The sequence below is a fragment of the Panthera uncia genome (assembly GCF_023721935.1).
Source record: "Panthera uncia isolate 11264 chromosome B3 unlocalized genomic scaffold, Puncia_PCG_1.0 HiC_scaffold_1, whole genome shotgun sequence".
In the NCBI taxonomy this organism is placed as follows: Eukaryota; Metazoa; Chordata; class Mammalia; order Carnivora; family Felidae; genus Panthera; species Panthera uncia.
The window spans coordinates 109,918,753-109,942,979 of NW_026057582.1; the positions used below are offsets into that span (position 1 = coordinate 109,918,753).

The 24,227-nt window shown below is 45.0% G+C and overlaps 1 protein-coding gene across 1 annotated transcript in view; it reads left to right on the forward strand.

Moving 5' to 3' along the window:
• The window catches only part of THSD4 (thrombospondin type 1 domain containing 4), a 568,037-nt gene that overhangs the window by 21,794 nt on the left and 522,016 nt on the right, over nucleotides 1–24,227 (forward strand). Inside the window, exons 2-3 of the mRNA XM_049611866.1 lie at nucleotides 1,764–1,871; nucleotides 14,063–14,132. Coding sequence (XP_049467823.1) covers nucleotides 1,843–1,871; nucleotides 14,063–14,132 — 99 coding nt within the window. The 5' untranslated portion in view covers nucleotides 1,764–1,842. The remainder of the gene's footprint in view (nucleotides 1–1,763; nucleotides 1,872–14,062; nucleotides 14,133–24,227) is intronic.

A 24,227-nucleotide genomic window follows, 5' to 3' on the forward strand; every position in this document is an offset into this window, starting at 1 on the left:
TTAAGTCCTTATAATTTATCTCGCCATCCCCACTTCCACCCCTTTTCTGGTTAAGAAAGAAATCGGAAGGAGAAACCGATGATTTTGGAAAACTGGCTTTATTAGAGCGGACCCCTGGGCATGGCTTGAAACCTCGCTTCATCTGTTGCCTTTCCCTGAGAAGGAGGTACAGGAAGAGGGGAGACTGGGCCATGGTTTTTCTTCCCAAGTTCCATTATATCCCAACCAAACCTCCCATCCCAGGCTTTCTGATGCTGTTTATAGTTTACCTTTGAAACCGTTGGTTCATCTGACAGTGTTAAGACCTTCTGTGTAGTAAGAGCTTCCGAGGAGAGGTGCTTTTGTAGGTGGGGGGCTCTACCCTCCTCTTTTTCCTGGGACGACACATTGCAGGGGTCGCTTGACCTCTTCCTGCACCAATGCCAGCAGAGCTACTTGGTGATGAGTGTCGCTCGGGTGCCAGGCACGGGCCAAGCCCGGTGCACATGTCCGCCACTTAATCCCCACCACCTGTGTCAATCCCTTAGGCAGTATTTTTTTAAACAGTTTCATTGAGATGTAATTCACATAGCATACACCTCACCGATTTAACATCTCCAATTAAATGGTTTTTAATACATTCACGGGTTGGGCAGGCAGCCATCAGCACAGTGTAATTTGAGACCACTTTTGTCACCCCAGGAGGAAATCTTGCACCTCCCCTTATCCCCTCCCAACCTTTCTGACCCTGGCAGCCGCTCATGTATTTTTTGTCTCTATAGATTTGCTTACCCCCAACATTTCCTGTAAATGGAATCGTGCAATATGTAGCCTCCTGTGGCTGGCTTCTTTAACTCAGGATAATGTTTTCAAGGTTCATGACGATGTAGCATGTATCAGTACATCATTTCTTTTTATTATTAAGCAGTATGTTTTTTCTTTTTTTTTTTTTTAAAGTGCATTTATTTATTTTGAGAGAGAGAGAGAGAATGAGTAGGGGAAGGGCAGAGAAAGAGGGAAAGAGAGAATCCCCCATGCTGTCAGCACAGAGCCCGATGCGGGGCTCGATTCCACGAACTGTGAGATCACGACCTGAGCCGAAACTAAGAGTTGGACGCTTAAATGACTGAGCCACCCAGGCGCCCCAAGATTTTTTTTTAATGTTTTAATGTTTATTTATCTTTGAGTGAGAGAGACAGAGTGCGAGTGGGAGGGGGCAGAGAGAGAGAGAGAGGGAGACACAGACTCCAAAGCAGGCTCCAGGCTCTGAGCTGTCAGCACAGAGCCTGACACGGGGCTGGAACTCACAGACCTCGCGATCATGACCTGAGCTCAAGTCTCAAGTCGGACGCTTAACCGACTGAACCACCCAGGCGTCCCGTTAGGCGGTATTTTTACCCCTAAATGTACAGTTGGCGGAACCAAAACACACAGAGGCGAAGTGACTTTCCTGTGGTCATGTAGCCTTTAATAGATGGAGCTAGATTTCCAACGTAGGGTTGCCTAATGCCGACTCTGATATTAGCCAGTCTGAGATAATCATACTAATAGTAATTTATTGAACATCTTTTATGGATCAATGCCTGTGCTGAATGTCCCATAAATCTGTTACCTCATGTTCGTGTATACTCGAATTTCAATTGGGAAATGTAACCATAACTGGACAGTGGCGTTTTTATTTTAATGGCTTCCATTTGCTCGCTTCCGGTTTCATCGGCCCCCTTAGACTCCAGGATCTTCTTAAGCAAATGATGCTAAAGTTAGTATTGTCGTTCCTCCCGTAGGAGTTGAACATCACTCCCATCTGCGGAAAACTGGTAACATCTCAGAGGAGCCCTTGCTTCTTCCGGGACGCCCAGCATCATGGTTTCTTATTTCATGCGGTCTCTCAGGTAAGTGGAGAACCTTTTCAAAAGACAACAGGAAAACAGGAAATTCGATATTTGCATTTACTCTACAGTCTCTATAGTAACTAGCCTTGAGGGTCTGCACATCAGTGATACTGTTGATATACTACGTGCATGTGTATAATAAGTCCGCTATTCACAAGAGCCCTGGAGGCCTAGCAAGTAGTGTGCTGTGGGAGGAGGTGCTCGGACTGAGATCCAAGTGACTTGGGTTCAACCCCGTGTTCTGCTAGTTCCTGGGAGACCTCTGGGGTTCAGATTCTTATTTTTAAATAAAGACGTTCCTGGATGCGTGGATATTTAGCCTGGCTGCCCAATGGAATTACCTGAAGAACTTACGCCAATTTTATCCTCTGGCTTGGACTTAATTGATCCAGTGTACTTAAAAAGGGACATCTCTGGTTCCTTCCGCTCAAAACATCTGTGACCTTCACCTGCGTGTTTTATTTGATCCCGATAGACCCTTTGAAAACTTCTTTGGTCCAAATGCTCTGTAACAACACAATATGCAAAATGGTTAACGGTAGTGTTTTATTAAGCTAAATTTGTTTCCTAGGTTTGGATTTGTAATATTTACATATTATGAGATCAGTGAGTCTGTGTTGATAAACACCAAAATTTGGAATCGGGATTTATGGATGTTAGCCTGTACATCAGCCTTAGCATCTAGCTTATTTTGCACTTGCTTTAGCTGTGTAGCATTAAGAAAACCTTGGGGCGCCTTGGGGCACCTGGGTGGCTCAGTCGGTTAAGCGTCCGACTTGAGCTCAGGTCATGATCGCGAGGTCTGTGAGTTCCAGCCCCGTGTCAGGCTCTGTGCTGACAGCTCAGAGCCTGGAGCCTGCTTTGGAGTCTGTGTCTCCCTCTCTCTCTCTCTCTCTGCCCCTCTCCCACTCGCACTCTGTCTCTCTCACTCAAAGATAAATAAACATTAAAACATTAAAAAAAAATCTTGGGGCACCTGGGTGGCTCAGTCGGTTAAGCGTCCAACTTTGGCTCAGGTCATGATCTCGAGGTCCGTGAGTCTGAGCCCTGTGTCAGGCTCTGTGCTGACAGCTCAGACCTGGAGCCTGCTTCAGATTCTGTGTCTCCCTCTCTCTCTGCCCCTCCCCTGCTCACGCTCTGTCTCTCTTTCTCTCTCTGAAAACTAAATAAACATTAAAAAAAAATTAAGAAAATCTTGATCCACAAGGTAAGCAATTGCAGTTCCTGAAGGAAGTTCATCTTGCAATCTCAAGATGCTCTTTAAATAAGTAGACTCAGAATCTAGAAAGCGGGGAAGGAAGAATTTTTTATTTAAAAGTTGAATCACTAAGGATATCTTGTACTTTTTTTTCTTTTGTAACTATACATTAGCCCTGAATGCTCAGAACTTACAATAAAAAGCAAAATGGCTTATAATATGTTATTATGGTGGTGCCACATGTGATTGCCCAACCAGGGCTAGAGCATTTGCTAGGCAGATGCTCTTAGGCCAATGCCTGGCATTTAATTGAGTGGAGTGGAGTGTGTGTGTGTGTGTGCGCGCGCGCGTGTGTGTGCGCGTGGGCACGCCCTAGTCTGTAGTTGCTTGTATAATTTTACATGAACAGACATGTGCAGGCCTGAAGTCCAAAGACCCGTGCAGAGCTACAGCCTTCTTCATTAGTGTCATTCACAAGCGTGTCACAGTCAGACCGAAGTCAGGAAAAGCTCCATTCTGAGGTCTCTGCAAAATCCAACTGTTAACAGGGCAGCCCACATCTGCTCAGGGATAGTATTTGATAACTAACCTAAATTAGCAGGTTTGCATTTTTAAACCATAGTTTAAAAAATAGATTTAAAAGATATTTCAAGACATGAGCTATGCATCGTGTTTGTGAAAACTCCAAAATAATGCTGTACAACCACAGGGGAGTGAGAAGTGCACTTGGGCCACTGGATCACTTCAGAACCACAGCATATTTGAGCACCAGGACCCCAATGGGAGACAGAGAAGTAGAAGCCACAGTTTCGTATTGAACTGGATTGAAAAGGGCAGCAAAGGATGACCAAAGGTGGGTTCGCCATGTGGTACCCAAGTGGGAGCCTGGCCAGCAGCAGAAAGGCCTCTACAGGTCCTGAGGACCCTTAAAAATGTGGCCACCCAGGCTGCCCGAGGAAGGCCATTGCTTGGGAGAACTCCCCAAGTTTTTTCCTTGATGGGATTTTGGAATTTTCATTGATGCCTCTGTGAAAACAGTTGACCTCTCCTAATCTGATTGGTGGTTCGGAAGCCATCTCCCTTCGAGGGGAGGCTCACCTCCAGGCTGGGCGTTATTTCAGAGAAATTGCCCATGGTTGGAAATGAGCAGGGTGGGAGTAGTTGAAAGCTAGATGTGGCCTTGCTACCCTTGGGATTGAACTCTGGAAGTCTTGACAGGTCTCCAGGATTAGGGTCCTTCTGAAAGGGTTGTTTATTTTATTTTAATTTAATTTAGTTTAATTTTATTTATTTATAAGGTTTTTTTTAATGTTTATTTTATTCTCGAGAGAGAGAGAGAGAGAGAGAGAGAGACAGAGAGACAGAGTGTGAGCAGGGTAGGGGCAGAAAGTGTGGGAGACAGAGTCTGAGGCAGGCTCCAGGCTCTGAGCTGTTAGTACAGAGCCCGATGTGGGGCTCCAACTCACGAACCATGAGATCATGACCTGAGCTGAAGTCGAAAGCTTAACCCACTGAGGCAACCAGGCCCCTGAAGCGGCTGTTTAAACAAGCCTACTGAGCAGGACGTTTCTTCAAGAGTTCTGCTGAATGGAGTTGGGGAGAGAAAATGTGGGCTCTGAGGATGGGTGATTCTTTGCAAGAGCTCAGCTGCAGATTCCATGAAGTCTCCTTCTTCATGAGCCAGGTTTTGCATTAAAACTCATAAACCGTTTTGCATTCTGTTTCAAGGGCCTTATAAATCTATTTTAATCTGAAAAAAAACTAGAATGACTTTTGTTTTAATGCTTTAGAAAATGTTCTGGGGAAAGGGCTATGTTTACTTTAAGAGCCAGAAGTCTTTGATAACATTAGTAGATCACACACACACACACACACACACACACACACACACACAAATTTTAAGGTTTTTTAAAAAAAATATTAATAAAGGCAACCAAATGCATAAAGATCAATTGGAAATGCTGGAAGATTTCTCTACCTATAGGGCAACAGGTCCAGATTAGAAGTCAGCTGCCAAGAAAATCCCTGAGAGGAAAAAACACTGAGGGGGATTCACAATTCTGATATGCAGAGATTTAGTTTAAAAATCCCTCCCCAGTTTTTGCCAAGCCACAGAGAAGCAGAAAGCCAGCTTCCCCCTCATTGAAAAAGACCAAAAAGCCTGGAGTATTAGCATAGCAAGAGTATCTCTGCCTTGCTCAATGTCTGCAGTAATAAAAAGAATCGCTGTTAACCCCACAGCAGAAAAAACACGCAAGTTTTAACTCTTGATGGAGCTGGTTAGCGAGTTGTCTTTGAACGTTGGGCAAGCCTGGAGGCCACCCAACGTTCAGGGCAAGGGAAAAATCCATTTGGACCAAAGGATTAGTCAAGGCTACATTAGGAAGTCTTTGTCCTGTTACAGGTTAACAGAGGAAAAGACACTAAGTGATACCAAAGTGTATATATTTCTTAAAGTCTTGCTCCAAATGGTACACTTTTTTTTTTTTTTAAATGACAGTTACAGCCTATGTGTTTGTTCAGTGATTGAGCGGAAGCAAACCCAGTTTCCTGCTAGAATTAGTATAACAGGTGGTGATGGCTACGAATCATGGCCAGCCAACAAAATCTATTTAGAGCCGGTCTGCATGGTCGGGGGCTCATTTTGTACCTCGTACTATACCTCAGTATAGTTGACAGTGTTTATGTTTGAAAGGAAAACACAGTGGTTGAAAATGCCAGACAAGTGGTTAAATTGGCAGAAAATAAAGCTGACTAGGTGATCCTTATTTTTGAAGAGTAGGGTTTGAAGAAATACAGACGTAATTAGATTACAGAGGTAGATGGTGATTTTTATAGGTCTTGTGAAGTGGAGTCTGGATCATTTTAAGGGGTTTACAGGTTGGTGGCCCTAGGTCAAGTGTCTGGTTTTAGTCTTCTGAAACGTAAGGCTTTTCTTTGCCTTCATACACACTTCAGTACAGTAATATTACTGTAATGCCTGTCAGCTGCTTCGCTCAGAAATACAGCCAGAAGGGACGGAGGAAATGAGAAAGAGAGAGGTGGCTGTTCTTGGGGCAACTGAAAAAGATCCTGAATACAGAAAGGAAAAAAGAAGCGTGTTGAGAAGATGTGTCTGTGTGTGTAAGAAAGAGGATGACCAAAATAGTGATATTTGAGATATGATCCATCAGTGAAAACGGAGACTCCCCTCAGGGGTGGAGGACTATGTGGTCATTGGGAAGGATCATGGGCTCAATCAGTGTCCCTGTGCCAGTGACTAAGAAATGCGGTGGAGGAGGAGAAAATAAGGGAAGGAGAAAGGGGGAAAGGAGGGGGAGGGGGAGGAGGAGGGTAGAGGAAGGAGGGAGGAAAGAGAGGAGGAGGGGTCAGGTTTGGATTATTAGTGTTAAACTTAATTGTGTTTGGGGCACCTGGGTGGCTCAGTTGGTTAAGCGTCTGACTTCGGCTCGGGTCATGATCTCACAGCTCGTGAGTTCGAGCCCAGTGTTGGGCTCTGTGCTGCCAGCTCGGAGCCTGGAGCCTGCTTCCGATTCTATGTCTCCCTCTCTCTCTGCCCCCTACCCAACTCATGCTTGCTCTCTCTCTCTCAAAAATAAATAAACATTAAAAAAATTAAAAAAAAAACATCATGTTAATAGAGCAGGACAGACTTTGTGTAGCCCACATCTAAACCACTACCCAGTTAATACTTAATGAACATTTGTTGAATATTGAATGAATGAGTTGATAATGATCTTTTGGGTAAAAGAAAGAAAGTAGAAAGTTTTTCTTTCCTGATGAGGATTGTTAGTTAATTACAAAAGCAGGTTAAAGCAGCAAATCATACAAATGATACACACACACCTTTAACAGTTTATTTTTAACTTAAAACACATGTACATTCACTCACTATTTTTTGATACGGGGCCAAGGACTTTTCTTTGAGCATGAACCCCTGATTGTCCTTCTTGCACAAACCACACCCATAAACATTATCTAAGGTTTCCATTTGGGTTACTTTAACGTGGAGTGAGAATTTAAAGACATTTGCAAAGCAATCTGAGTTCAGATGATTCTAGATTTTATTTTTGCCCCTAATCATTTACAGTTGTCTCATCCACACCTAATTTGCCAACAGTTTTTTTTTTTTTTCTTGGCTACTTGCCTTTACTGAGTCTTTCCAAAGCATTCAGCTTCATTTTCGTAGAAACAACTAACAACGACTCCTTCTTTTTGCGCTCTATGTCATGGGTTTGTGTACTATTCGGATATTTTCATGTGATTCCAAAGCAACGGGCACACACAGGTTTGGGAACACGGTTGACCCTGTATGAAGACAACTCCTCTGGTGGGAGCAGAACAGTACGAGTATGCCGGGGAAGAGCCTGCTGGAATCTTTTAGGGGAAGCCTGGTAGGAGAGTCATCTGAATGGTAGGCAGCGAGGCTAAGAGGAAATAAAATCGTTTTTTGGAGGACTGCCCTGGCAAACCCCTACCTATAAAATGATGGCAGGCATTCAGACAGTATTGATTTTTCTTTATGCCTGGCACGGCCCTGCACCTGGAGCATGTCCTCATCACTCAGTACTTGACTGTGGGATTTACTAGAACATTCTGTACCCAAAAGCATCCAGTGGAGTCAAGGTGTGATCACTGGGCTGCCAGCTACCCATTCCTTATGGACCCAAGTGGATTTATAGGCTTCAGGTTAACATTGACCCCCACCCCTGCCGGGGACCGGAACCCGTAACTGCCAACTTGTGGAAATCTTGCTAATTTAGGATTGTCTTCCTTTTTCCTGTTCTTTTATATTCCCAACAGAGATTCTGAGATGCACTTAGAAAACACTTCATTGCTGGAGTGTTATGACAGGAGCTCTTTGCACCTCTTTTGTGAGCCATCATTCTTCCCTCCCTCTGGTTCTTCTTTCTCTCTCACTTCATTCCATCCTCCCAATTCTTTCATTCACTCGCTATTCATTGGTCCTGAGATGGGACCAGAGCTCTGCTGATTGTCAACTAGCTGCAAAGATGGATCAGAAACCATTTCCTTGAGAAATCTGCCATTGAGGAGGGGAAGTTACCAACGGATGATGGGTCTTAAAGAGCTGTGCCGTGACAGACACCTCACTTTGCCAGAGGCCCTGGTCCAGAGAACACAAATGGCCGCAAGGGTTGAGAACCTGGAAATCAGCAATAAAAACCAATATACATACAATAGGTGTCTGTAAATCCATGCTCTAAATTGGAAACATTCACCCACGAAAGGTAGGCAGGCCCTTGCGCCGAGCCTGTCGGTCTTACTTTGGGTTCAGCTTGGTTCTGAGGCCGAGGCCTACCTAAAGGAAGCCGAGTTGAGAGGGCACAGGCTTGTCCACAGCACAGCAAGCGATGCCTGATGGCTGGCAGGAGACAGCGAAGGGCAGGCTGGGGGTTCAGAGAATCCCAGGCGTCTGGGCCTTTCAACCTCCTCAGCTCCAAGGCCACCACCTTGTGCTCCACAGATGGCTTGATAATCATGCTGGCGATTCTGAGCCATCTAAAAAAGGTTACTTACGCTCAGTATACTCCGTATAAGAAATCAGGAAAATAAATAGAGTGCATTTTTGTAAGTTTGGGATTGAAATGGTCGGCTTCCATTATTTTAAACCTTAGAATGTTCTCTTGTGAGGCTGGATAAACCAGGTTTTATCACATATACTTACTTTCTGATTATTTTTGCAAGCATGACAGAAAGTGAAACAGATGTGTGAAGCCACAGCCTCGTAAGAACGGGGAAGAAAATTGATGTGATGAAATGCAAATGCTTGGTTTAAAGGTGTGTTGTGTTAATGAGGCCCCAGAGCACGGTGGTTAAGGGTCCAGGCCAAGGGTCTGACTGCTGGCTTTGAAATCAGCCTTTGCCACTTAGGTGTGTGTGCCCTTCGATAAATGACTTCGCCTCTCTGTGCCTCAATTTCCTCACCTGCAGAGTGAATATAACGAAAGCGTCTGGCGGGATGGTTGTGGAGATTCAATGAAATAATACTCGTAAGCGTTGAGATCATGGATAGCCATCAAGTCTTCATGGTCGAATGTCATTTGTCACCTGTCTCCCTCTCTTGCTGCCTTTACTCTTAACTGCTGTCAGAGAAAGGCGGAGGGTTAAGCTGGTGAAATGCATGCTTAGCAAAACTTTTTCAGCTCCAGAGAGCAGTAGGTAGAGATTTCACTTCAGTGCTAAGATTTTGGCTTTCTTTTGCTAAGGTCAGTATAATTTTATTAGTTTCCCAACTGCTCCCCAAATATCTCTTGGGTTGTATTAACTGAAGAAGAAAAGAAGTAAGGTGGGTTTCCCCCCACCCCTGTTTTCCTTGTTTTGTTACTTGATATGCTCAAGTGGTGTTGAGTTCATTGAGGTAATCCTAGGAACACAGTGGTTGTGACATGATCCATCCTCCCTGGAGTTGAGGATGGTTGATGTGGAGGGTGGGGAGCGGTTGGCCAAGGAAAATCCAGAAGCCCAGAGCAGAGCCCTGGTTCCATGATGTAAATCTTGTACTGAATTTCAATGAGTATTATTTTCTACAGGAGGAAATGAAATGATGGAGTGTTTAAAATCTACAACGACACTGGGTAGATGGCATTTTTTTTTTCCCCCTGTGTGCTTTGGTGTGCAAGGTTGGGTTGTTTCTACTGCAAGGTGAATCAGAAAGTCTTGGTAGGAATGTGGCTTCCCCCGCCGCTTGGAGGGGAGTGTATGATTTGTTTGCCAAAGGCCCTGGTAGCCTTCAATCTGTCAAAACGTTGCAAGCGTGGAGCAGTCTGCCAAAGCAAACTATCAAAGTGAAATAACACACGAGTTGCACACACACAGACATACACATGCTGTCCCATTCCCCAGACGTTAATTTTGAATTGGGTCAGGAGGAACAAGGATTTGGGCTAGATCGTTGGTGTTTTGAAGCGGTGTGGGCACAGCTATGGACTACCAATTAGATAGGTATGTGTGAGCAGGGTGGGGTATCCTAAAACAGAGCCTACTGAGCATGGGTGGGAAACTTCCAGCCCTTGGCAGAGTTTCATCTGGCCTCTGGGGTAATATATTGCTCTGGCTGCTGTTATTACAGCCCAAAGAATAATTTCCCCTCTGGGGGAATTTATTCTATTCCATTCAGAGCAGAGCCCATTTAATAACTAAGATTTTATTCCAGAATGAATTTTATTGGGTACCCCTATGTATTTAACTTCACGAGGACCCAGCTCAATGAAGAAAAGAAGTATTTGAACATCTAAATATAATTTGAGTTGCATTTTTACACCAAGAGGCACTGGTAAACATTTTGCTGCCATACCTCGTGTCGATCCTAGGAGAGTAAATTTGGGGGGGCATCACGTGGAAATTCAAAAGCACGGCTGATTTTTATAAAGCCTTCATAGGATACCTTCTAAAACCTTCCGAAGTGACTTTGGGCATTTTTGAATATGTTAATTCACACTATTTCCATCTATCTTGAGATTTCATAGGTTGTCAAGATGATGTGACATCATTCGTCAACTCGCTAAATTAAGCTTTTTCTGTATAGAAGACCCTCTGCTAGATGCCGGGGAGTAAAGGAGTGACAAAATCAACTGCCTGATCTCACAGAGCCTCTGTTCTAGTGGGTGGAGAGGGAGATTTCAAGGAATGAAGATGCAGTCTGTGCGATAGTCAGTGCTGTGGAGAAAAATAAGGTTCTTCCGTACAGGCTGGGAGGGCGTTATGGAGAAGGGACAGCTTTGGGCAGACACCCGAAAGAGGGGAGGGAACGAGCTGTAGAAGTATCTGGGAGTAGAGTTGACCAGGCGTCTTGGAATGACCCAGAATCTTCCCTCCTCTAAGTCGGGGAAGGGCAGCCTGGGATGAGTCGTTATGCAGAAGGGCTCCCGACTGCATCGCAAATATGTGGCTTGGGCTGAGGTGTAACACATTTATGGAGCTGTTGTTTGTTTTTGTTTTTGTTTTTAACAAAACCACGCCCATCTGGTTTTCTTTTTTAAACGAGTAAACAGTGCCAGAACATGTTACTACGATTCAGGGTTGCAGGTGCGAGTTCATGACAGGCAGTGGCTCATTTGAGGTGGACGGGGTGGGTCATATTATTCCCATTTTCCCAATGAGGAAACAGGTATGGGGATGATTTGGCCAAGGTTGTGTAACTAAGGAGCGGGGACTCCCTCGTCGTGATGCGTGTGTTCCTTGGTTTGGAGGACAAACTGGATCCACTAAGGATGTAGCTAGAAAATACCTGTTCTCTTCCTTCCAGCGTGTTCACACCCATTTTTTAGATGCCCCTGCCTTGTGGCGGGAGGACCTCTTGGGCAGTTTTCTGGTTGGGTGCAGGTTAACGAGCAGTGTCGTTTTCAAGTATCACAAAGCCCAGAAAAGTTGTGTGTATGTGTGGGAGGGGATGGCTTCATTGGTCCAACGGCCGTTCTTTTAGAAGCTTCAGCTCTGGTTTTCCTTCAGTAGTTTTTGGTATGAATCTACGACGTGAGTAACTTCACCACCTAGACCTGCACCACCAGCTCCCCGTGTGCCTGCGGAACAGCACAGATCCCTGTACCTGTGCGTTGGCTAGTGCAGAAAGAGAACACTTCCATCATTGTAGAAAATTCCGTTGGACAGCCCTGGCCTAGATCCTCAAGCATGTCGTAAACCAACTCTTTGATTCTCTTTGCGACTGATTTCATACCCTATTTTTCTGGATAGACACCCTGCTTGAAAAGATTTTGTGTATAGATATGCTACGTTATAAAGGAAGTCTAGTCAGCTTGAAGAATTTCAATCTCTCATTGATTGGTAATATCTTTCCTCCCGCAGAGTCTCTCCTCTCCGTGGACTGGGAGGGGCCTCAGACACCTGTCGCAGGAAGAGGGGGCGTGGCTGGTTTCTTCACACCACATGCCCAGCTCTCTTCCCAGCCTCTCCCTCTGCCATTGTTAGAGGCTCCTGGGTGGAGCCAGGGAGACGTAGGGGGCCAAGGTTTTCCATGGGCGCGGTGCCCTTGGTGATCTGGTGTTGCTGCCCTCAGGTCGGCAGATGTCTCCTCTCTCAGGGCTGGTCCTTTGGAGGACTTCGTCCTCACTTGGGGGTCGCCTGCTGCACATCCCCTTATGACCCTCCTCCTAGCTCCTGTACTCCACAGGTACCCGCCACACATCATCGCCTAACCCGGCAAGCAGCCTTCGATGAGCTCCTTTCTAGGCAACCTGTATACACATTGTACACCTGTATACAGTTGATGGGAAAAAGCCCGCATCTTCTGGCCCTGCTTGCTGTAGAAATACGGGCTGTTCCCCTTCCAGCCCACTCTGTCCACTCTGCCCTCCTAGACACCCCAGCTAGGTTTTGGGGGAGAATCTGGCACCAGTCCTTATAACCTGAACTTGGGGTCTCAGATAAAGCTCTCTAAATGGTAGTCCTCCTTGTTTGGCTTGGGAGAGAGCCCCAGGTTTTCCTCTCCTACAGGAGGAGAGTAGGGGGCTGTGCTCAGCACTTCTGTGTAAATATTCGAAGAAATCCACGCAGGGCAAACTTGTCTCAGTCTTCAGTTGTTCCCTGTACAGGTGGAGGTGGTGAGGGGCTACAACGTGGAACAGGGACGGGGCAGAGGGGACACTTCCTTTTCTGGTCCTGAATAGACGATGCAGCCCCTCTTTTTTGAAATGTGTGCGTACATATGTAATAAATGCTCTTGGCCCTCAGCTCTGGGGCCTTGGCTGCAACTCTGAGACAACAATGACAAGGATGTATCTGACACCTCGTTCCGTATCCCTTCGCCCGGCTTCCCGTCCCGTTGCTGTCTCTGACAGGTCTGTCCACAGGCATTCTGGGTGGTCTGCTAGGATCTGGCTGATTTCATACAAAGAGGGGCTTTGGGTAGAACTGAAGATACTTAGAGACGGTGGGGAGCTTTCTCTTCTCTAACTCCACCAGCCCTAACCTCCACGTCCCGAGAGGTTCTTGATGTCCGCATCAGTGACTCCACACGGTGAGTTTCGCTCGGACTGGGGGCAGTGTTTCACATCTCACAGTTGTGTTGGAAGCCTCAAAAAGGTTGAGAACCACTGGGTCACTTAACTGTCCTCGGGGTTAAAGCTTAAAAAAGGATTCAGAAGACAGCTAAGTAGGACAAGGGGCCTTTTTACAGGGATGCTCAAAGCAAGGCCATGGCTGATTTCAAGTCAAGGGACTTTGGGGATTTAAATGAACTGACAGTGCTTGTGTCTCCTGTGACTAACTCACTGTGTGGGCGCTTTCACCTCTGTCGTCTTCCGTGATCCGTATAGAAGGTGAGAACGTGGGGAGTCAGAGACATCGGCTTGCCCGGAATCCCCCAGATGGGGATGGTGGGGCTGGGATTCCAGCCTCAATGCGTTTGAATCCAAAGCGTCATCTCTCCTAGCACACCATGCTGTCTCAGGGCCAGCTGGCTCCTGTTCGTACCTTCCCTTTATTTGATGACAAGTCCTAATCAGGGCTGGTGACAGTCAGGCTTAACGCAGCTAATCCTGCCCATGGAGAACATATGTGACACGAAAGGGCCAAGGACGAGCAGAGGAAAGGCTCCCAGGGAAGCAGGGCGTGTTGGAGAGGGGCTTCCCTGGCCAGGCTCAGAGCCCCAGCCTGACCTTACCAGCTCCAGTGGGAACACGCACGCACTAACACTTTCTCTGTGTCCGTCGCCCCATCTTCCACGGGAGGAGACTGAGGCTCAGGAGGTTACATATCCTGACCCGGAAACCCTGCTGGTAAGTGGTAGAGGGTTTGATCCCAGATCTGCCCCGTGCCTTGGCCGAGCCCACAGCCCCGTGCTGCCTCCCCTCCCATGAGGCTGCTGGCCCTGTGCACCTTCACTGGGTCACGTCCCCGGGGCCCGGCTTGGACTGTTCTCTCCCTTCCAGCGATGGGGCAGAGCTGCTGCCTTCAGCTGGATGCCGCTTCCTGGAACATACTCACAGCCCTGCCTGTTGCTGTTTTTCCTTCTCAGTGTCCTGGGTTCCCTCCTGCTGCTTGGATTCCAGCTCGTCTGCCCACAGCCCTCCACTGAACACAGAAAGGTAAGCCATGGCGGCTCAGAGGCTTTGCCCCTCTGCACAAGGGGCTGGGGTCACTCCAGTAACTGCCCTGAGTTTGGTTCTGTTTGGAGGTGAGTCACCGCTAAGCTCAAGAGGAAGCACCATTTATAGAACGTTCACCAGTTCTCCTGTCCCTCCTAAGCCTTGGAGCTTACAAATGAAGCTGGTGCCCAGAGTCAGCGTCTGATCTGAGAGCATCGCTGCTGTTGCTGGCTGTGTCCTTGAGAATGGGGCCGCGAGGGAGAGGGCAGGGAGGAGACTACCATCTAGGCGTGGTGGGACACCAGCATGGACCTTTTACCCCTTCGAGGGGCACCTGCAGGGGCGGTGTGCAGAGATGATTAGAGAGAGCTCCAGCTAAAGCTGTCGCTGTAGGTATGCGAGGGGACCCTAATTGGGAGCCACGATCTTTGGGAGGGGGACACAGCCCCTGCCAGCCAGCAGCCAGGCAGGGAGGGAGCAGAGAAATAAGGATCTGGCCCTCTCTTTTCCTCCCCTTCTCCATTTCCAGCTGGGGACTCCCTTTAACTGAACCGCACAAAAAAGAAAAAAGCCCTTCAGTGCAGTCCTCAGAGGCCAGCCTCCTAGGCAACAGGGCTGGACGGAGAAGGGTGGACAGAGCATCTGGAGGGGGCAGAGAGTATCAAGCATGCTTCCCTTCAGGCTCTGTGTGTTTCACGGCAAATGGATTATTCACTGCTGCCTAAACAGGCCAAATGCTGCTCCTACAACAGAACAGGTGCATGATAAATGTTTCCTTGGAAACAGATGCACGACCCTGCGAAGGTGCTTAAAATCCCTTCCTGCTGCCTAGGAACTCCTCATGTCTACACGTCATGAAATGCAGACACTTCTGAGAGGAATGGTGGGTCAGGCATCTGTATCGAAGTGTGACTGACTTGGTTTGAACCTTTCCTGAGAGAGGGGTTTCATAGGGGAAGTCCAGGAGGGTGGGGAGCGGACAAGAGGTATGTGCAAGGGTTTGCCTGGATGTGACCCTTCAGGCAGGATTCTTGATGTTCTCGTCTGAATAGCTTAACTTCCTTTAGGTCTGTGCATTATGTTCTGGCTTTGTTTTTCTGGGCCAGATATGATCCTGCATTGTACTGTATCCCCCACTAGGCTGTCGGCTCCGTGAGACTGCCATCTTCCCGGCTCCTGGAATATAGCCTGGTGTGTTGTAGGTGCTCAATAAAATACTTGTCGGATGACTGACTGGTTGAATGAATGGTTGAAGGAACGAATAGAAAATCTGGCTGAGCTCTAAGCATCATTTTTTTAGAGTCACTTGGAGATTTAAACCCCCCTCACTCCACTGCATCGTCCCCATTCGTAATTGCAAGAAATCAGAAAGGACAACTACTATAGTTTAAATGTTCGCGTCCCCTTCAGATTCACATGTTGAAACCTAGTATCCAACATGATGGTATTTGCAGGTGGGGCCTTTGGCAGGTGCTTAGGGTATGGGGAGGGAGAGCCCTGACGAATGGGGTTCGTGCCTTCATTAGAGTCAGGAGGGAGCTTGCTGCCTGCCACGTGAGGGTACAATAAGAAGTCTGCCACCCGGAACAAAACACCATGATCTTGGATTTCTAGCCTCCAGAAGTGTGACAAATACATTTCCGTTGTTTATCAGCCACCCAGTCTATGGTACCTTCTTGTAGCAGCCTCGAACCGACTAAGACAAAAATGGGCACCGAGTAGCGGGGGTGCTGCTATGACAAATGGCTAAATGGTGAGGTGGCTTCGGAACTGGGTTGTGGGCAGAGACTGGAAGATGGGGGTGCATTCTGGAAGAGGCCATTAGTGGACTTTTAAGGGTGTTTCTGGTACGAGCTCAGAAAGGGAAGAGGAGGGCTGTAGAGAAAGCCTCACTCTGCTCAGAGAACAGAGATCCTGAACAGAAAGATGGTGGAATGTGGTTAGTGAAGGATGGGGCCTCAGACCGAAGTGAGGAACATGTTACTGGAAACTGCAGGACAGGCCGTGCCGGTTACAAAGTGGCCAAACACTTGAAAGAAGTTGTGTTCGGGTTCTAGTGTTTTGTGGAAGGTAGAACTTGCAAGGGATGAAATTAGAGATTTAGCTGAAGCGCTTTTGAAGCCAAGGGTTGAAGGAGTGGCCTGGTTTGTCTCGACTGCTTCTAGTAAAATGTGAAAAAAGAGAAACGGCTCAAAGTTGGAATTGTTAATCGGAAAGAAGCAGAGCACAGAACTTAAAGATTTGGAAAATTCTGAGCGTATCCGTATGCGTATTGAAGAGAATGAGAAAGTCCTCAGGAGAGAACACGTAGGGTGTGGCCAAGAGACGACTGATAGGGGGATTAGTCAGCCATCTCAAAGAAGCCAGGAACCATTTTCCAAGACAATGGAAGAATGCAAAGAAGGCTTTGCTTGTGCCTGACTCTCCCTGGACCACCTCACTTGCCAGCACTCTTTCCTTGGCTGCCCCAGGTGCTGTTCCAGCGCCCGGTAAGGCGTGGGCTGTGCCTGGCAGAGCTTGGGGGCATGGCTGCCTCCATCTTGATTTCAAAGGACAAGGCCTCCCAGCAAAGCCATGGTCCCAGGTGTTAACCCTGGAGAGCCACTGTGGGGACAGGGCTGCCCAAAGCTGTAGGGGCCTCAACCTAGCCCAGCAAAGCTTGGGCAGGAGCACTGCCCCACTGAGTCTGGAGAGCAGAGTATCAAGGCAAAGAGGATTATTCTTGAGGCTTAAGGCCTAATGGAATTTGCCTCCTTGGGTTTTGGACTTGCTTAGGCTTTGTCCGTCTTTTCTCCTTTCTTCTTTCTCCCATCTGGAATGAGAATGCCTGTCCTGTGCCTGTCTCACTGTTGTATTTCAGGAGCACATAACATGCCTGACTTCGCAGGTTCACAGTTGGACAGCAGACTGCCTCAGGACAAATCATACCTGAGCCTCGCTCATATCTGATTTAGGTTGATATTTAGATAGGACTGGACCTAGACTTCAAAGTTGATGCTGGAACCGGTTACGAATTTGGGGGCTATTTGGACGATGCATACAAGATGTCTTGCATACAAGAAAGACATGAATTTTGGAGGACCAGGATGGAATACAATAGACTGAATGTGTCCCCCTGCATCACCTCCCCCACCCCCCGCCAAATTCATACGTTGAAACTGAATCCCCAGTGTGATGGTATTTGGAGGTGGGGCCTTTGGGAGGTGATTCAGTCCTAAGACGACTAGTCCCTTATAAAAGAGATCCCAGAGAGATCTCTTGCCCCTTCTGCTAGGTGGAGACACAGTGAGAAACTTGCTGTGACGAACCAGGAAATGAGCCCTCCTACCTGCTGTCATGAACCAGGAAATGAGCTCTCCTAGACACCAAATCCGCCGGCCCCTTAATCTCAGACATCCTAGCCTCCAGGACTGTGACAACTAAATGTGCATTGTTCATAAGCCACTGAGTCTATGGTATTTTTGTTATAGCAGCTGGAATGGACTAAGACAACTGTCTTTTCATTATTAAGTTATATTATTTATTACTGTTTGGAACTGTCAGGGCTATTAATTCTAATAGTTGAATCAATTTTCCGGTGTTTTGTTGTTGTTGTTGCTAAAACAGACCATCACAACTGAAAATATTTTATGAATGGTCAATTTACTTTGCTATTTCTCTCAATTTTTCAAGTTAGCCTGATGAGAGAGAGAGCAAGAGAGGGAGCGCATGTGCACATTTGCCTGTGCGTACCTGAACAAAAGGTTCACAAATCAGTATTGCCTTCATTTTTCTTAAAGTACTTGCTCTGGGAAATGAAAAAAAAAAAAGGTTTATGAGTTGCTTTGGAATGTTGCATTTTATTTATTTTTTTATTAAAAAATTTTTTTTAACGTTTTTATTTATTTTTGAGACAGAGAGAGACAGAGCATGAACAGGGGAGGGGCAGAGAGAGAGGGAGACACAGAATCGGAAGCAGGCTCCAGGCTCCGAGCCATCAGCCCAGAGCCCGACGCGGGGCTCGAACTCACGGACCGTGAGATCGTGACCTGAGCTGCAGTTGGACGCTTAACCGACTGAGCCACCCAGGCGCCCCTGGAATGTTGCATTTTAAAATTGAGTGAAAAGTATCCCATCTTGGCATATAGTACCGCCTCAAAATATTCTTAAGAACTTTGTAGTAGAAAGATTAAAAAAAAATTTTTTTAGAATCATTTATAGATTACTTGGAGAACATACATTTTAGGACAGTTCTCAAATATAATTATATGCATTTTGGCTGCCAAGGTCATTGTCATCCACCCTAAAGAAAAGATTCAATGCTTTCTTGGGTGTTGAATTTCTTCTTGGTGTCTTATCAAAGCTTTGTGGGGCTGTGACTGTCATCCTGCCTATGTCCTAAAAATCCTGGCAGCAGTGCTGGCAATGGTAGCATCCGTTTATTTCTGCAGTGTGAGAAATAAGAAGGTACTTATTAAAACAGGGGTCAGAATTTTTTTTTTCCTATAAAGGACCAGTTGTGAGTATGTTGGGCTTTCTGGGGTACAAAGTTACCGTCATAACTGCTCAACTCTGCTTTTGCAGCACAAAGGCGGCCATAGACCATAGGTAACTGAATGTGCATAACTCTGTTCCAATAAAGCTTTATTTATAAAAACAGGTGGTTAGCTGGATTTGGGCCATGGTTCCCACTTTGCAGACCACCACTCTAAAGTCTGATAGAGAGGAGATAACTACAAGTATACGTGTTTTGGAATTTGAAGTTGGAGGTTGTCTCCTCCTGGAACTCTTAAGAACACGAAAGATTTGAGAAACAAGTGTATTTTTTCATTAAAGCGTAGGAATTATGATTGCTATCAAATTGCTTTCATTGCTGAGATAAATCATAATTGAAGTCCTGCTGGCCCATTGTTTTGTGGCAAAATCCACTCCCAGTCTGTGGCAGAGAACGGCAGAAAGAATTAGAAAACCATTTATGGTAAACTCTTAAGGGACAGCATTACTAATTTGTGCATGATGCAGTTTAGTATGTATGTGAAAACTACCCGCTTAAAGACATCTCTCTTCTTCATTACAATAGCATGTCCAACTTTAGCATATGGAAGCATTTCTGCAGTGTAAGTTATTCTGAGGAAAAGACATGATTTGTAAATGCTGTCAAGTAAACTATGCTTTTCTAAATGCGGCTCGGGTGACTGGATACATCTCTGTAAAAATTGTCCCACAATAGTGCGGGAAAAGCAGACACTGGGGCAGAGTGTAAGTAACCCTTTTCAGGTACTTTTTTTTTTTTTTTAATATTTTAATGTTTATTTATTTTTGAGAGAGAGAAAGAGAGACAGAGCACGAGCAGGGGAGGGGCAGAGAGAAGAGGGAGATACAGAATCCGAAACAGGCTCCAGGCTCTGAGCTGTCAGCACAGAGCCCAATGCCGGGCTCGAACTCATGAACCATGAGATCGTGATCTGAGCCGAAGTCAGACGCTTAACTGACTGAGCCACCCAGGTGCCCCCAGGTATTTCTATCCAGCTGTCTTCCTCTTCCTCCTGCAACAAGGACACTATCACAAAGGATTGCTCAACCTCTACTCTTGGTAATTGTTAATGACCCTTGGCAAATGATTATATTTTTAAAACTTTCTGTGGCTTCATTTGCAGATAAGGTAAGACCAAGAGCAGGGAAAAAAAAAACTTGACCGAGATTTTAATCAAAATCATATGTTATTAATAAGGGAAACTGTGTAGATTGTAGAAAGCTTTTAAGCTAATGAAACTGTTTTACTGTCTTCCCAACAGACACTGACTGAGCAAGTTGCTTTTCTAAGTCGTAATATGTATAGTCAACGTCATCTGTTTAGGAAAGAGCTGCGAAACATGTTTTTTCCTACAAGTGAAAAAACATACGTATACCTAACTCACAACTGCTCAATGAGTTTTTTTTTTAAGTTTACTTTTTAAATTAAAAGTATGCACGTGTATTGTAAAGAATTTAGAAAACAATGAAAAACTAGAAGGAAATAAAAGCTCACCCCTGGGGCCCCCAGCTCTTCAACCTGTTATTTATAGAAGCTTTCAAACAAAAAGAACAGAGACACTGTAGAATGAAGTAAGGGCGAAGTAAAATATTTGTTTTGCTAACTGATTAGCAAGTCACAAAGTGAACAGCAGGGGACCTCGTAATGGGTTTAGGACCTACTCTTAATGTAGTAAGATGTGCAGCCAATGCCTTCAAATTGCCTCTAGACAGTGTCATACGATTGGATGTTGAACAGAAATGTGTAACGTTTCTCATACCGTTGCAGCCGTATTCAAGGAGAAGAAAGGAAAAAATAATGTTTTTAGAAGGAAACATGAAAATATCTACATTAGGGGCACCTGGGTGGCTCAGTTGGTTGAGTGTCTCACTTCGGCTCAGGTCACGATCTCGCCGTTCGTGGATTCAAGCCCCACGTCGGGCTCTGTGCTGATGGCGTGGAGTCTGCTCGGGATTCTGTCTCTCCTTATCTCTGACCCAACCCTGCTTGTGTTCTCTCTCTCTCTCTCAAAATAAATAAACTTAAAAAAATATATATCTGTATGAGTTGCACTGGCAGTTTCTCAAACAAGACACCAAAAGAATTGAGCTACCCTGGAATCGATGACTTTTGTTTATGAAAATACACCATAAAAAAAAAAAAAAGAGCGAAACGATATGCCCTAAACAGGTGAGCATATTGACCGTAATATATTTGACAAAAGGGTCATGTTAAAAAAATCCTGCAGTGATCATTAAGAAAGTTAAGCAACCGGACTTTAAAATGGACCGAAGACTTGAATACATACTTCACGTAAGAGGATATTCGGCTGGTCAATAAGCGTACGAAAAGGCGATCAATCAAAATCATTAGTCCTTAGGGAAATACAAATTAAAATGGGATATCACCGGAATAGCTTACTATGAGAAACACTGAGAGTACCAAGTGCTGGCGAGGAATGGGAGCTGCTGCAACTTCCATGTGATGCCGGTGGGAGTTTAAAACCGTGGCCCCCTTTGGAAACTGTTTTGCACAATCTCTTAAAGCTAGCCATATACCCGTTCAAAAACCTGGCTGTTCTACTCCTAAGTATTTACCTAAGGGAAATGAGTGTCTGTATCTACCAAAACGTATGCATAAAACTGTTACAAGCAGTTAGTTTCATTTACAATAGCTCAAAATTCGAAATCATGCAAAAAACCTTATGCATCCACAGAATGGATAGCTACTTATAGTATCTCCATACAAGGTAACACTAAATAACAATTAAAAAATAAACTTCTGATTCCAGCCAAGATGGAACCATAGGTGTTGGATTTACCCTCCCATCGAGAACGAGAGCAAAATGGCCAAGATAGAGCAATAGGGAAAGGAAAGTTTTCCCCTTTACCTTCTCCCTGAAATAACCAAAACAAAACAGAACCGGACAACATATATGAAGCAGTGGTTTCAGAACTGTGGATATTGGTCAGCATAAGACAATGATTTCTTGGAGATGGGAAACAAATGAGTTGAACCCTAAAATTTCCCCAGCTAACTGCCTTGATAGCATTTCCTACCCTTGGAGTGGAGGAAGGAACGGGGACCCGGGCGGAACCTGTTGGACTCCTTGATTTGCGTACCTGGACTTGAGAGCCCAGTGGGGCCATGTGGCAAGAGTCTGCAGGACAGAGTACCAGAGAGTGAAGCGACGGTGAGGGAAGACACAGAGACCCCAAGGGTTCTCCTCAGGGGTGCAACACAGGACCAATGAGCACACGCATGCGAGCCAATAGCCTGAGTCTGGAAAAGAACCGTCTGAAAGGATTGAAGGGAACAGTGTCCAGCCCTCATACAGCACCAGAAACAGTGACTCTTTCCAGCAGCCAGATTTTAAAAACTCCCAGTCCAGGGGATGTTAGAGAGAACACTCAGGAAGCTCTTGCCTCGGTACTGGGGAAATAATTGACCCTAGACTCCGTGTTGCTCTGGACCTACCTGACAAATCATAAAAGCACTCCTGGAAAGGATCAAACTGTTGCTGAGTAACTTAACTATTCTAGCACAAAGCTCACGAATATAGGAATATAAAAATATCTAGCACCCAAAAAGGTACAATTCAAGATGTCTGACATTTGGTCAAAGATTACCAGGCACACACAGGAACAGAAGAACAGCACCATTCTTCATAAAGAGAACAGTTGAAGCCAACTCAGAACCGATGCAGAGTTTCGTATTTGTAAAGAAGGATATTAAAAGTTATTAAGGCAGTATTTCATAGATTCAAAAAGTTAAGTAGAATCATGGAAGACATAAAAGCCCTTGTCAAACTTCTCAGGTTGAAAATGACGAAGTCTGAAGTGAAAAATACGCTGGATGCAATTCATGGCGGATTTGGCAGCGCAGGAGAAAAGATAAATGAACTTGATGATGTAACACTAGAAACTTTCTGAAATAAAACATAGAATGAGAAAAGAATCTTAAAAATGAACAGAGCATCTGTGAGCTCTGGGACAGCTTCAGGTGGGCTTATCTATGTGCAATTAGAGTACCAAAAGGAGAAGAGGTGGGAGGGGAGTGACAGAAAAGATATGAAAACTATGAACTCAGGAATATCAGTGAGCTCCAAGAACTAGAAGATGGAGAAAATTCAACCAAGTCACACCATAATCAAGTCGCCCAAAACTAGTAGTGAAGAGAAAAAAATTCAGAAGCTCCTAAAATAAAAAGAGAGACAGGTTACACACACAGAAACAAAGATCGGGATACAGCAGATTCCTTGTCTCCTGTCACTCATGTAAGGGAAAGAACATCTTTATTTATCTTTTTAAATTAAAAACGTTTTTTTAAACATTACTTATTTTTCAGAGAGAGAGAGAGAGACAGTGCAAGCAGGGGAGGGGCAGAGAGAGAGGGAGACACAGAATCCGAAGCAGGCTCCAGGCTCTGAGCTGTCAGCACAGAACCTGACATGGGACTCGAACCCACAAGCCATGAGATCATGACCTGAGTGCAAGTCGGTCGCTTAACCGACTGAGCCACCCAGGCACCCAGGGAAACAACATCTTTAAAGCACTGAAAGAATAAAACTCAATTTAGAATTCTCCACCCAGGAAAAAAAAAATCTTTCAAAAATAAAGGTTAAATAAAGACGTTTTGTCAGACATACCAATGCTGTACTAACAAATTCCACCACTAGAATTGTTACAGGAAGTTCTTTAGGCAGAACGAAAATGGTATCAGGTGGAAATATGGACCTCTACAAAGGAATGCAGTGCCCCAGAAGTGATCACTACGTGGGTAAATGTATAAGGCTTTAAGAGATTATTTAAATCTCCCTTAAATATAGACTCTTTAAATAAAAAATAACATCTTGGGGGATATGTATGAGCAAAATGTACAACAACACTAGTATAAATGCCAGAGGAGGCTAAATGGAAATATTATAAGGTTCTTATAACATATGTAAAATGGTATCATGTTACTTAAAGGTAGACTGATGTGTGAAGGATGTATACTGTAAACCCTAAAACAACCATTAACGTGACACCAGTCAAAAAAAGGGAAATAATGTAATTTATTATTATTTTCAAATAATTCAAAAGAATACAGAAAAAGAGGAAAAAGAATCAAATAACAGATGAGACAACTAGAAAAAACAAATAGCAAGATGGTAGGCTTAAATATGATTGTATTAATCACAAAAACACCTCAACTAAAAGGCAGAGATTGAAAGATTGGATTAAAAAACCAAGGCACACACCTGTGTGCTGTCTACAAGAAATGCACTTAAACATAAAGGCACAAATAGATTAAAAGGTGAAGAAGGGAGAGAGATCATCTTAAAACCAGTCAAAAGAAAGCTGGAGGGACCCTGTCACCATCAGGTAGAGTAGATTTTGGAGCAAAGAATATTACTAGGGATAAAGAGGGTCATTTCATAACAAGAGGAGTCAATTTATCAAGAGGACATAATAGTCTTAAACATTTATGTACCTAAGACTAGTGCTTCAAATTACTGAAGCAAAATCTGATATAACTGCAAGGAGCAACAGACAAATCCACAAGTATAGTCAGAGATTTCAGTGCTTCCTTCCTAATATTTGATAGCACATATGGACAGA